General features: G+C 49.3%; 1 protein-coding gene across 1 annotated transcript in view; it reads right to left on the reverse strand.

The window, feature by feature from the left end:
- LOC149360481 (fatty acid synthase-like) overlaps window positions 1-13455 on the reverse strand; it is a 78792-nt gene that overhangs the window by 58659 nt on the left and 6678 nt on the right. Inside the window, 3 exon segments of the mRNA XM_089567858.1 lie at window positions 4619-4741; window positions 5743-5943; window positions 10958-11284. Of these exon segments, the coding sequence (XP_089423984.1) occupies window positions 4619-4741; window positions 5743-5943; window positions 10958-11284 (651 nt within the window).

Here is a 13455-nt window from a genome sequence, read left to right on the forward strand (position 1 = left end):
GCAGAGAAGTGCCACATTGCCTACGAAGAGCTGCTGTTTCTAGGCCACATCGTTAGCAAGGAGGGAGTAGGGCCAGACCCGCAGAAAACCGCTGCTATCGCAGTGTTTCCACCACCGGCCGACAAGAAAGCTGTGCGCAGATTCCTCGGACTGTGCGCGTACTACCGACGGTTTGTGCAGAACTTTTCGCGCATCGCCGAGCCACTGACCCACTTGACAAAGGCAGACGTGCCATTTAAATGGGAAGCGCCGCTAGTGGAAGCCTTCAACGAACTTCAGCGTCGTTTACAGTCCCCACCGATCCTCGCGCACTTCGATGAAAACGCCGAGACTGAAATTCATACCGACGCAAGTAGTGTGGGCCTAGGCGCTGTCCTCGTTCAGAATACTGACGGAGTGGAGAAGGTCATCGCGTACGCTAGCCGTTCGCTGCCCAAAGCCGAAGCTAATTATTCAACAACTGCGAAGGAGTGCCTTGCCATCATCTGGGCTACGTCGAAATTCCGCCCGTCCCTGTACGGACGACCGTTCAAGGTGGTCAGCGATCACCACGCACTGTGCTGGCTCGCCAGCTTGAAGGACCCCTCCGGCCGCTTCGCTCGATGGAGCCTGCGGCTCCAGGAGTTTGATGTAACCGTCGTTTACAAGTCCGGACGCAAGCACTCTGACGCCGACTGCCTGTCACGAGCCCCTGTAGATGCACCGCCGCCGGACGACGATGAGGACGCCTTCCTGGGACCCATCAGCTCCAGCTCTTTTGCACAACAGCAACGCTCGGACCCTGATAAAATCCTCATCGAATACTTGGAAGGCAAGGTTTGTTCACCCGCCGCCTCGTTCAAGCGAGGATTGTCTTCTTTCTGTTTACAGAACGATGTCCTCGCGAAGACGAACTTTGCAGCGAACAAGACAGCCTACCTCATTGTTGTACCTGTAAGTCTGCGTGGAGAAGTTCTTCAGGCCTCACACGACGAGCCGTCAGCTGGACATCTCGGGTTTTCTCGCACCCTCCGCCGCATTCAAGACAAGTATTATTGGCCCCGACTGTCTGCCGATGTCGCATATTATGTGAAAACCTGCCGAGATTGTCAGTGACGAAAGACCCCTCCAACCCGACCAGCAGGATTTCTGAACCCCATTGAAACCCCCTCAAGGCCCTTTCAGCAGATCGGCATGGACTTGCTTGGCCCTTTCCCGAAATCAACATCTGGAAATAAGTGGATCATTATAGCGACCGACTACCTGACCCGCTACGCCGAGGCAAAAGCCCTACTTAACAGAACAGCAGCAGAAGTCGCCAAATTTTTCGTGGAGAACATTCTTCTGCGACACGGCGCCCCCGATGTGCCCATCACTGACAGAGGAACAGCATTCACGGCGGAACTGACGCAAGCCATCCTCCATTACAGCCAAACCAGCCACCGGAGAACAACTGCATACCACCCGCAGACCAACGGACTGACCGAGCGCCTCAACAAAAACATCGCCGATATGCTCGCGATGTATGTCGATGCCGAACACAAGACCTGGGACGTCATCTTGCCTTACGTAGTCTTCGCCTGCAACACCGCAGTGCAGGAGACCATCCAGATGACGCCTTTTAGGCTCGTCCATGGCAGAGAGGCCACGACCACGCTGGACGCCATGCTGCCGAACGTTACCGAAGAAGATAACGCCGACGTCGCCGCCTACCTACAACGCGCAAAAACCCGAAGATTTGCCCGATTAAGGATAAAAGACCAGCAGCGGACCGACGCCCCACGCTACAACCTACGAAGACGCAACGCGGAATACAAGCCAGGAGACCGAGTCTCGGTTTGGACGCCCATTCGCCGCCGAGGATTGAGCGAAAAGCTTTTGCGACGGTATTTCGGCCCGTACAAGGTTCTTCGTCGGCTAGGTGAATTGGGCTATGAAGTCGTCCCTGACCAAATGACTGCATCCCAGCGACGTCGCGTACGACCAGAAGTAGTCCATGACGTACGCCTAAAGCCCTATAATGCACGCTAAAGGACGCCGCGTTTCCACATTCGGTGTTTATTTTTGCACAATCTGTTTTTTGATTGTTGATAGCCGCATTATGTTCTAAAGCATCGAGTCGATGTTTCTTTGAGAGGGGAGTAATGCCGCGAATCTTTGTAGCGTTTGTTTGTTGTGTTTAGTTCATGCTTCAAGGCTGCCGGCACGCCGCTTTATCGCTTCGTTTGTGACGCAAGACGCGCCTCGAATTATCTCGAATTATCGCATCCAGGCGGAGCCGATTCTACTTTGTGCCAGAAAGTTCTAGAACCTTCCACGCTTTATCTCGAAGGTTCGCTATCAGCTTTAAAAAGAGCACGGTCGACAGCGGCGGGCATTCTGTCTGACGACCGCCGAGCTCGCTTGTTGCTACGCCACCGCCGAGTGATTCAGTTCTTTGCGGGCGCAAGTCAGCCCGAATAAAGAGTTTCGTTTCGAAGACATTCTCGATGTGATCATGTTCTCCGGACTGCAGGCACCACTACGTGACAATATACAGCGTCAATATTTTGTCATTTGTCTTGGACAACATACTGGTGAAGTGCACGAATTTTAATCAAGCTATCTTCGTTAGTTTATTTTTAGTTGCCTTTCCGGTTTGACGACCTTGAGGCAGTATTACGGAAATGTTCAAATTGAAAAGGGTATCAAAAATGAAATAATCAAGATAGGTGGATTACACTTAGCACAACGCACCAGTGTACTGTCCTCCGGAGTAGTAAACATGCTGCTGCTGCGCACCTCGAGACAGAGCAGATATACGTTCCAAAAAAAGCCAAATTTTGCAACACTTAAAAGACCGCCGATAAAACGCAATTCAAAGAACGCACATTATGAGAGCCTTTGATACAAGATAAAAATTTATTCTATATGTAGGTCAAACGAAAGTGTCCTAAGCGACGTAGTTTCTTCACAAAAGTTAGCTAAGTAGGCCATATCAACGAAACTACCGAATACGTCATCTGCGATACTCCGTCTTGTGCAGGCGATAATGAAGCTACGTTATAGCGGTGCGCAAACAATCACAGGCTGTACATTAAGCTTCGAATGATGCCTAGATTGTGCTGTATGAACAGGAACAACGCGCAGAATGCTGATGCGAGCATTGCCCGAAATAGCGCATTCGCTCAGCCGCAGTGGGAATCATGCTTGATGGCAGTACGCCTAAGCCTAACTTAAGTAATGCAAGACTAACTAGGACTAACGTAGATGTGCCCAGTAGGGCTGGAGCCTTACCACTGGATGGCTAGAACGTTGCAACAGACATACCTCCAGCAACCCGCTCGGCATCTTCCTTCCCGAGTAGAAAAACTTTCGACGCCATAACGAAATCTCGGAAGTCCTTCCGCGCAGCAACTGTACGTCGCTCATACAAAAACAGCCTTCGCTCATGTCTTTACTTTTGTAGTTGAAAGATGGAATCAGTCTTCAGCTTGCAGAATATCACACGTGATCGGTTAACCGACAAGCATGCAGCCACAATAATTATTTATACAACTTTGTTGATTGGCAGTTAATTGTCTGGACGCTTTGGTAAATCCGATGTGGAGACGTATTTAAAGATGAAGTTTAGATGAAGCTCAAGAATCGGATTTTCAGCCATTCCACATTCAGTCACGTTGTGTGCATCACGGCTCAGTGTGTCAGTAAAGTGCGTGTTTTTGGTTGGTTTATTGGGGTTTAACGTCCCAAAGCGACTCAGGCTATGAGGGACGCCGTAGTGATGGGCTCCGGAAATTTCGACCACATGGGGTTCTTTAGCGTGCACTGACATCGCACAGCACACGGACCTTCATCGCCTTCATCGTAATTCAGCTGCTGCGGCGGGGTCTTTCGGGTCAGCAGCCGAGTTCTGTAACCACTGAGCCACCGCGGCGGGGCTAAAGTGCGTGTTGTATATATGCTTCTATATGTATATGCAAGTATATATGCAGACAATTGGGCGGTGGCTGATCACCAAGGCTAGCAGCAATAAAATGTGGCACCAGCTATCACCTGCATCTCTTGAAGCAAATGTAGGTCCACCGAAAATTGGTGGATCAACGGCAGTAGGCCTTTCGGGCGTGACATGAACGGCTGCACCATTTTCTGACTTCTTATGTGCAGTCCTGTAAACTGCAGAGATAATTAATTGGAGAAGAAATTAACATTTAGTCAGCAGGCTGGACTGCCTCTTACAACACCTTGGCAAAATATTTTCAACCTTTCTTTCAACTTTTCATTTCGGATTAATTGACAATTTTGAGGTAGGCTAAGGAAATGAAAAGAGAAAAGAAAAATTAGTTTTTGTAAGCGAAAAACATATATCTTACACAAGAACTCCGTACAGCGCAGAGTTCATGCCTAGATATATCCTCAGGCATTTGGCATTATGACAGTGCTTTGGTTCGTGATCAAAGCTTTTCGCTCCGCTCACTATGAGCGCTGGGGGCGCTGCGATCGGCATGACAATCTTCAACGCACGCTCCCTGTAGCTACGGTCTATGAGATGGGAGGCAGCATGCTCTATTACCTATGATTTGCCAATATCCTCACTGGTCCGGACCTTATCTTTTTGCCAAGTGAGATGAAGCAAATATTACTTCTTCGGTACACTCACCTTCGTCTTTGTACCCGTCGGAATAAGTCTTCACATGGGTGATCTTGGCATAGACACGACGGGCCTCCGACGCCCGCTGCAGAAAAAATGCGCCGACCGTTTCGCTTCGGACGTAGCCGTTGGCTGCAACACGACGGAGATAAATTATACTCTACGCTTTTATTCACAACAGCAACAAGACAGAATAAAACAGTATGGGGCATAAGGCCGTGCTTTATAAACGTTTTAATGCAAAGATAATTCCTGGCTATAGTTTCACCCCTCGTAGTCCGCAGACTTTAGTCCATCCGTCCTCTGTCCGTATGTAGACTTAAGTTGTATCCATATATAGTTGGCATTTTTGCTTCCCGAGAATATCCCCAGTTCAGTGGGCGAAGATTTAACGCTCTTGACTGCTTACGCATCCTCGAACGCATCTTTTGGCGAAAAAAAAAACAGAGAAGTGCTTGTCGCAGACAACTTAAAGCGTCGTTCATAATGGGGATTAGATGGCGCCACCAAATTCTACTTTTTAGAGTGACTGTACATGTGTCGCTTCAGTATTGACGAATCGTTACCTGAGTCACTGATAGTTGAGCGGACGTTCTACAATTCTTCAAAGTTGATTGTCACCCTCCAGTGAACTTTAAGCTATTTCAATGCGTCTCAGTTAGTAACAAAAGCTGTTCGCTTCGATAAGTTAAAGTGCTTTGGAAATTTATTATATAATTATTTGCACCTGCACCTAACGAGGGCGAATTTTTCTTGACCAGCGTAGATTCGTAGAAAACATGCCAGAAGACACGTTTAGGTGGACGCTAACGAGTAATAACTCTCAGAATTGTGGAACGAAAGCACAGTTCTATTAAAGTTCAATATTCACTTGGACTATGGCCTTGTCATACCCCTTATGAAGAAGAAATCATGGGACTCTATATACTGATTCATCCAGAAACTTTCGAAGTCGGTAATGGCATCTCGAATAAGGAACATGAAAACCATTGTTTTACAATATTTTCCTGGACCGGGCCTTATGTTGCGGTGAACCTAAGAATCGCTCTTCACGTGTACCGAATGGTTTGTACAGATCGTGATCACGTAATGGCCTAGGTTAAAGTAAATACAATCATAAACGACGAAATCACCTCGGGAGTCGAATGACATGCACTTTCCATCCGGCGACAATATTCCCAGACGCTGATAGCTCAGTGACGTGGTGGCCTTGAGGCAGATCGTGCTTCCGCCCACAATGGCCGCCTCGCAGTTCCCCGACCGAAGGGATAGAACGGCCTGCTCCAGTGCCGTCAGCGTCGAAGAGCAGACCGTGTCTATTGCCATGCTTGGTCCTGGGAGCAAGGCAGAAGGGCGAAACAAACGCCGTGCTAGTTTAATAGTTCCTGTGTTCTTAGTGTAAGAGGCAACCTTCAGCAGTTCCTTGATGGAAGTGCGTTGTCCAGTGTGGCCTCAAGAGGGCTCATGCATTTCCTGTCGATATACAGGGTGTCCAAGCTGACTCTAGCCAAGGGTTAAAAGATAAAATATTTGAGGTAGGCCAGGGGAACAATGTACAGCCTTTGTCAAAATTTTGAAGCCCAGGGGGTTTGCTTCTGAAGCACGCTGTCTGGTTCGTAATGCATCTCCAGCGCTCCAAATTTGGTGAAGGTAAGAAGATTTCTGGTCCTGCCTCCCTCAATGGGTAGGACTACCATGAATGTCGCAGGAGACCCACTGCGAGGCTTAGAAGCAAACCCCCTGTGCTCTAAACTTTTGACAAAGGCTGTACATGCACCTACCAACCGGCTTGCGCATCATAAGCAATTTCTTGTTTTGCAATTAATTAATGAGTAATTAGGATAATTTTCTAAACGCGTAAATATTGACTTAAGGCAGCAAATATTGACTTTAGACAGCAAGCGTGACGGCGCAACTTGCGCCGTCACGCTTGCCGACTGGCTCGCGCGGGCGCTGCAACCACCGTCGACATATCGGCCTGCCGGAGTAATGGGGTCGGCGCGCCATACCAGCAGCTGATTTCGTTCACTCAAGCCAGGATTGAGAGCAGCACAATCGTGGCGCGCGAATGCGCTAGTCACGTGATTTTTTTTGTATTTCGCGTACTTTCTTTGGAGCTCGGAAAAAAGACACACGTGAGGTTTTCTTTATCGCAAATAAATAGAATGCGGGTTTCTGAAGGTGCTCTCCAAGTTTGCCATTCACATTTGCTGTCTAAAGTCAATAATTACGGATTTAGAAAGTTGATCTTAATTACTCCTTAATTAACAGCGACACAAAAAATTGCCTAGATGCGCAAGACGGCTGGTAGCTGTATGAAAGTTGTTTCCCTGGCCTAGCTCAAGTATCTTATTTTTTAACCCTTGGACAAAGTTAGCCTGGACACCCTGTATATAAGAAAGGCATGACCCTCTAATTATTGCCATCAGAGCATGAGCCCCTTTTTTAGGAAATTAAAGTAAGGCGAAAGGTCGAAAGGGCGAAGTCAGAGGGTAGAGCATGCTGACCTCGAGGGGTGGGAGCGAGTTGTGAGTGAGGAGGTTTAAGAAAGGTACTGCGCTTTTGCTGAACGGTGGCGGAATTTAAAGCTATGCTGTCGAGAGTGCACCTTACGCTCGGCGGCAAGGAAGAGACGCAAAAGATTAACGTGATAAAGTTCAGGCTCTGATTCGGCAGACAATCCTGCGTCGCCGTCGTCGTCGGCGTTGTGAGCGAAAAATACCCGGAGAAGCAGTTTAGGGGGGCCACCTAGGTCCCGTGACTATATGGCGTCGTTAAAACCTGCCCAGCGGATTATGACCCAATTGCCCACAGTAGCAGGTGGCAATTGAATAAATGATTGGTCGCGAGAGTTTGCTCTTCCCAATCAACTTGGGTCTCACAAGCCCCACCGACGACAGCACCTGCCATCGCAGGGCAGTGGCGCTTAGCTTTACCGATGTACCACAGCGCCAGGAACAGTATGAGGACGCCCAGGAATCTATGAATATAAAGTCGATAATGACCAATTCCGCATATATAGGCATTCACTGATTAAAACTATCGCGTCATACCCTTAAGGCGGTGCTAAGTGTCCCCTCGAATTTTTTCTTTCGACTTCCATATCACCCATCCAATTGCGCGCTGTCTTTAGCTCCAGGAAGATGCGCAGGAAGTACACAGAAGTTTATTTTCTGGGAGATACAGGGCCAGCTTTTGTCCCGCACCATATTACAACGCCGAGCTTAATCAAGACTCCACGACATTCAGCTCACTACGTTTGCAGATTCCAGATGTCTTGAGAAGGAGGTGCGGCAGGTTGGAAGCGAGCAATAAATGTGAATTTGTTTCATGGTTCTGAGGTTAGGTCACATTTTTGTTACGTTATGTTAGCTGGTGTGTAACGTCCCGAAGCTGAATATTGACTATAAGAGACGCCATAATCGAAGTTTTTTGTGGAGACAGTTTTCTGAGCACTCATCCCCTTTGCTGGGTACAACCGAAGCAACAACGGATCCTAAGCTCGGACCTCGCCGCATTCGACGTCGCCGGTTGGCCGTTTGGCGGTTCGATGCCCGGAATGTCTCTGGACGGAGACGCCATTCCCCGGTCAGCGCCCAGCACCTCCTGGCTGCATAACCAGGAGCTCCACTCTATCAGTGGCACAACCGATGGACTTGGATGAGCAGCTGACCCATTACCAAGGGGTGGGACACATATGCCATAGCACCGCTCCACCTGGTCTGCTTCACCATGTGAAACCTCCCAGCAGTTCATTCCGGTAAGTCAGAATTGATCAAGTTAGACAATTTCTAATGTCCTCAAACGGAAATCGCAGAGTTGCCGTCTGTGCCGTTTACCTTACCGGCTATTTTGAAGTGGCCGCTCGTCCATTGGCTACCACGCACAAGGGGTCACTCTTCGTACTGCACTCTGCCATTTTACAACATGCAACCCCGCGAGTGGTTGCAGTACAAAGTGACACAGGCCGTAAATTTTCTGATGATGCTATTCAATAGCTTTTCAATTTCTACACGCTAACTCTCCCCGTTGATTAGTGTGAGGCGAGAACGACTTCTAGCCAGCGTTGCATCCAAGTAGGCTAGTTGCTTATATATATTAAAATGAGAGGGCTGTAACTTGAGGGCAAGAATAGACAAGGTGGAATAATACAAACGACATGAGGCTGAATGCGCTCTGTAGACTCATGTCTTCTCTTTTTTCCACCATATATAGTCTTGTCTCAAAAATAGCGGACTCGAGTTTTAATATCCTATGCTACGTTCGAGCGTTGCGTGCTGTTTTGTATATGCATAGCAAGATCACAGCAGATCTACCGCAGCTCGGGCTACCATCCGTCCTGGGAATGGCTACTCCGAAGTTCATTCATGATCTGTGAATACAGACAGTGCATTATGGTAGGTGCACACTCCATAAGCTGCATGAGACCTGCCCATATTAATATGGCTGTTATTATTTAGCAAGGAAACTCGGAAATTTTAGGGTAATAAATACCCCGCTAAAGACTGACTGCGCCATAACTGCCACAGAACATCCCTCGTACGCCTGCCTTCAAACAAATATTAAAGGCAAGATCAAAAAGTTGACAAGACGTTACCACTGTGTAACACAAGGTTCATAAGTTTACACTTTGCGATTTGTGAGATCGACTTCATATCTGTACATCTCTAGAGCACTGTTTCTAGTTTCCCTACATAGCTGCTTTTAGACTAGCTCTCTTTTCCAGCCTCCCTCTCTAGGAGCGCGGCGCAAACCATGACGCTCTCCTCGGGTGGCAACTTTCAAACCAGCTGCCGCAGAAGGACCATGCTGCATTCCTGTGCTCTCGCCATGCCCTTCCTCCTTCTTCTACGGTAAGCACACTCCGGGTGGTTCCCGCGCCAACCAACCTCCACTTGCGCCTTATTTTCTCACCATGCCTTCTTCCTTCCTCGGTAACTACCCACGAAAAAGGTGACGAAGTCTGGCGTTTTTTCCGTTTTTTTCTCTGTTGTTTATTCTTGCCTCCATTGAAACTTCTCACCTTCACGTGTTATATTAGCTAAGATCTTTTGTTTGCTTGTGCCGCTTGTCTCATCATGACCTTGTAGATTCCACTTGTTCTTGCTTTCCTTGTGTGGTACGCCCCCCTGACATGGCTGTAAATATACGTTGCATCTGTACTTCCGAAATAAAGTTGTAAGTTCAGCGCTCCTGTCCGTCGTGTTCCGCCTTTTTGAAGCGAAAAGCTTCACTAGACTCGTCAACACCCCGCTTCGCGTGGGCCACCCCTGGGCGCCGCCGTGGCGCCCCTTTCCCTCCTCGCCACCCCCTCCTTTCTCCTCCTCGCCAACGGTCTACCCTTCGCCGCTGCCGCGCGGTCTCCGCCGCAGTCCCAAGAGAAGGTCCTTTCGCAAGGCGTTGCGATAACGCGTGAGCGGCGGCGGCGGCGGCCGTAGAAGAGGCGCAGACATTCGTCATGGAAGGAAGAAAAGAAGACCCAGAAGTGATAACGAGGGAGTTGGCTCAAAACCGACACCGCTATAGTGGTGCTCCCAGTGCCTTGTGCGCGAACTGCGACAGCCATGACGTCAAACAGAGCATAAATGCAGCTTTTCGCTTGTATATCCAGGCTTAACCAGAGCTAAGCCACTGCGAATTTTTTTTTCTTGTCCGTTGTGTTTTTTTGCGCTGGTTCGTTCAGGAACCCCCTGGTTGTGCCTTGCTGCACTATGACCATACCTTCCTCCTACCATGTTAAGCCTCCTCCTCCTTCAAGGGTAAATACCCTCCGGGTGGTTCCCATGGTAACCACCATCCGCTAGCGCCTCATTTTCTCGTCATACATTCTTCCTTCCGCGGTAACTACCCCCGATTAAGCCTTCCTATGCTTTCGGCGCATGCGCCTCCTTCCACGCTAACCATCTGTCGGATGGTTCCCGTGGTGAACCATCCGACATTCCTCCGCTGTCGTCATATCCTCCTCCTTACACCGTGATCACCCACCGAGTGGTTCCCATGACAACGCTTCCACTGGTTATATCGACGACTCTACGGCATAATACTATGATGCGAAACTCAGAAACACGAGCTTAAAAGCTGTCGCTGCAAAAGCACATACATGACAGTGTCTTGTCATCAAATCTCTCGATTAAAAACAAATGCTGTGAATCTACTGCGCATGTTTTCTTCGAGTGCGCCAAAGTATTAATCTCTTTAGATTTCTCAACTGAGGAATCATTCACATCGTCTAGCAGAAGTGAGATCTTTACGATAAGTTTAGCACGAGTAAGACACTTTTAGCGAAAGAAAGGAAATAAGTTATCGCTTCGGAGGCAACGAGTTGGCATTGGATGGCAACGCACACACCATGGAAATCGAATGAGTAAGAGATCCGGTTGGCGAACATCGCATGAGAGCTTCCCACGAAGCCGTATCCGTCAATCTTGTCCGCGTCGAAGCTGAAGGCCTCATGCGAGTCAGATGTGTAGCAACCGATGAAGACGCCCACCCTACGGCCCCGGAGCGCAGCAGGGTCGTAGCCAGCGTCCACGATGGCCTCGTACGACGTCTCAAGCAAGAGGCGCATCTGCGGGTCCATCAGGTGCGCCTGCTTGGACGGCACACCGAAGAACTCCGCGTCGAACAGGGACAAGTCACGGATCTTGCCCATGCGCTCCGGAAGGCCCAGGTGACCTGAGGGCGAGTAGGAACGCAAGCAACAAACTAGAGGAACCTGCAACGTCTCTTTGCAAAGGTCCGTTGGCACTTAATCGTGTGCGAACTGTTCATGCAGTGCGGCTAAGCCTATGGGTCGTGCAAACCAGTGAGGAAAGCGCACGCAGGGATGTACGGTGCCGTCCGCGCGGGGCATGAAGAAGACATACCGATTGTTTCAGCGAAGGTGGACCAAAATTTTCAAAAAGTTTTTTTATTGGGGTTTAACATCCCGAAGCAACTGAGGCTATGAGGGACGCCGTAGTGAAGGACACCGTAAATTTCGACCACCTGGAGTTCTTTAACGTGCACTGACATCGCACAGCACACGGGCCTCTAGAATTTCGCCTTCATCGAAATTCGACCGCCGCGGCCGGGATCAAACCCGCGTCTTTCGGATCAGCAGCCGAGCGCCTTAACCACTGAGCCACCGCGGCGGCCTTCTTTGTGTTAGGGTGTCTGCAGTGAACTGCCGACGTGTTTCAAGACTGATACGAGTTTCTGCCGAAAGTCATATATTTGTAATCTACAATCAGCGTTTAAACTACATACATTTATACAGAGCTTTTTACATGCATGCACGGCTACCGGGTCAGAGGCACCCTCACCTTTGTCCTGACAGCTACCTCCAGCTTCACTGCATCCGGATGGAATCGAGCTGAGACAACCACTTTTCAAGTGGCGACTCAAGCAAAAAAAAAAAAAAATCTACTGGATAATGGAGCATCTGATGCGACAGTTCTGAGAAAGCAGTTAGATTTCACCCTCGATTGTTCTGGTATGCTTTTGCTCCAATAAATGATTTTGCTTTAAACCGAGGCTTCACACAAGCGGCAGACTTTTTCTGGAAAGCAAGATGGGCAGATGTGGGTGAGGGGGTGGGGAGGCGCTCATGGAGAGTGAAGGTGGGGTGAAGAGGCGGCTGGTGGATGGCTCTTCTAGAGGGCCGCTGGCTTTCTCACTGCGTCTTTGAATTCGATTTAGCCGTCTCATTTTCGTTCCACTTCTGCTTGGGCTTCCAGTGGGTTGAGGCCTAGTGGTGGGCGAATAAGTGGCTTAGTGATTGGTGGCGTCTCCGGACGGTGACGGTGGGCGGTGCTTCATCAGGGTGCAGGCTTCACTCTCCGAGGCTGCCTACATACACCGGCATTTTCGCATTGTGACGTTGCCACAGCCTTCTAATTAAAAGTACGCACGTTTAGGCTGGAGGCCCATTTTAGAAATATAACATTGCTAACAGTACAAGCTGCGTAGAAGTTCGATCGGTTAATCTATGTATACATTTGTTCAAGAGATGGTATAGCACGACGCACAAGACGCAAGTAAGAACAGTGCAGATGGGATGAACGCTACGAGGAACTGCGAAGTGCATCGGAAAGCACACGCCGCAGTTGAAAAGTTCTCGCGCGCTTACATCCACAGGAAAAATAACCGCAAAAAATGATACATGCGACATTCAGAAAGTAAATGATACTCATTTAAGAAAGAAATAAAGGAGGCAGTCATCGCATGTCCAAGTGTCGTTTGCGTCATTTTCTTGCCTTTTGTTCCGTGTGGCACGCGATCTGTGCATGCGCGCTTTTCAGCCGAGGTGTGTGTTGCCGAATAAGTATCCCGCTTGCACGTACACGTGCACCAGAAGTAAAACGGGAAACGGCATGCCAGCGTGCTCTATCAGCAGATGCGCAGCAAAGAGCGAGGGTGCGTTGGCACATCCGGCTGACCCATCTCGATGACCTGATGCTCGCCTTATCCCCGGCGCGAGCGAAGCCACGCTGCTACCATCACGGCTCGGCTGGGGCGATTTCAGTGCTTCGAGCAAGGATTTATTGTTTTCCCGTATCGCGCAAAAAAATTGGCTCTGGTTAAACCCGGAGGATTGCGATAGCAACATCTGCGCGAAGCCATATATTGCTGCGTGAGCTACATTGCCCACAGTCTCGCCGTTTCGCGTGCTCTTGCACGACCATACTGCGCATGCGCGAGGAGCAAGTGACGTCACTACGCACAGCTGGCGTGCCGGCGGCCCCGGCACGCTAGCTGTGCGCCGCTACTGCGCATGCTCAAATGGCGAGCGCGGCGGCGGCACTAGAGATGTGAAGGCCTGAAAAAAACAATTCAATTTTGGGAAAAAACCGTTTTTTTTTTCG

Source organism: Amblyomma mixtum, chromosome 2, assembly GCF_055824585.1.
Source record: "Amblyomma mixtum isolate Tamu chromosome 2, ASM5582458v1, whole genome shotgun sequence".
NCBI classification, from domain to species: domain Eukaryota; kingdom Metazoa; phylum Arthropoda; class Arachnida; order Ixodida; family Ixodidae; genus Amblyomma; species Amblyomma mixtum.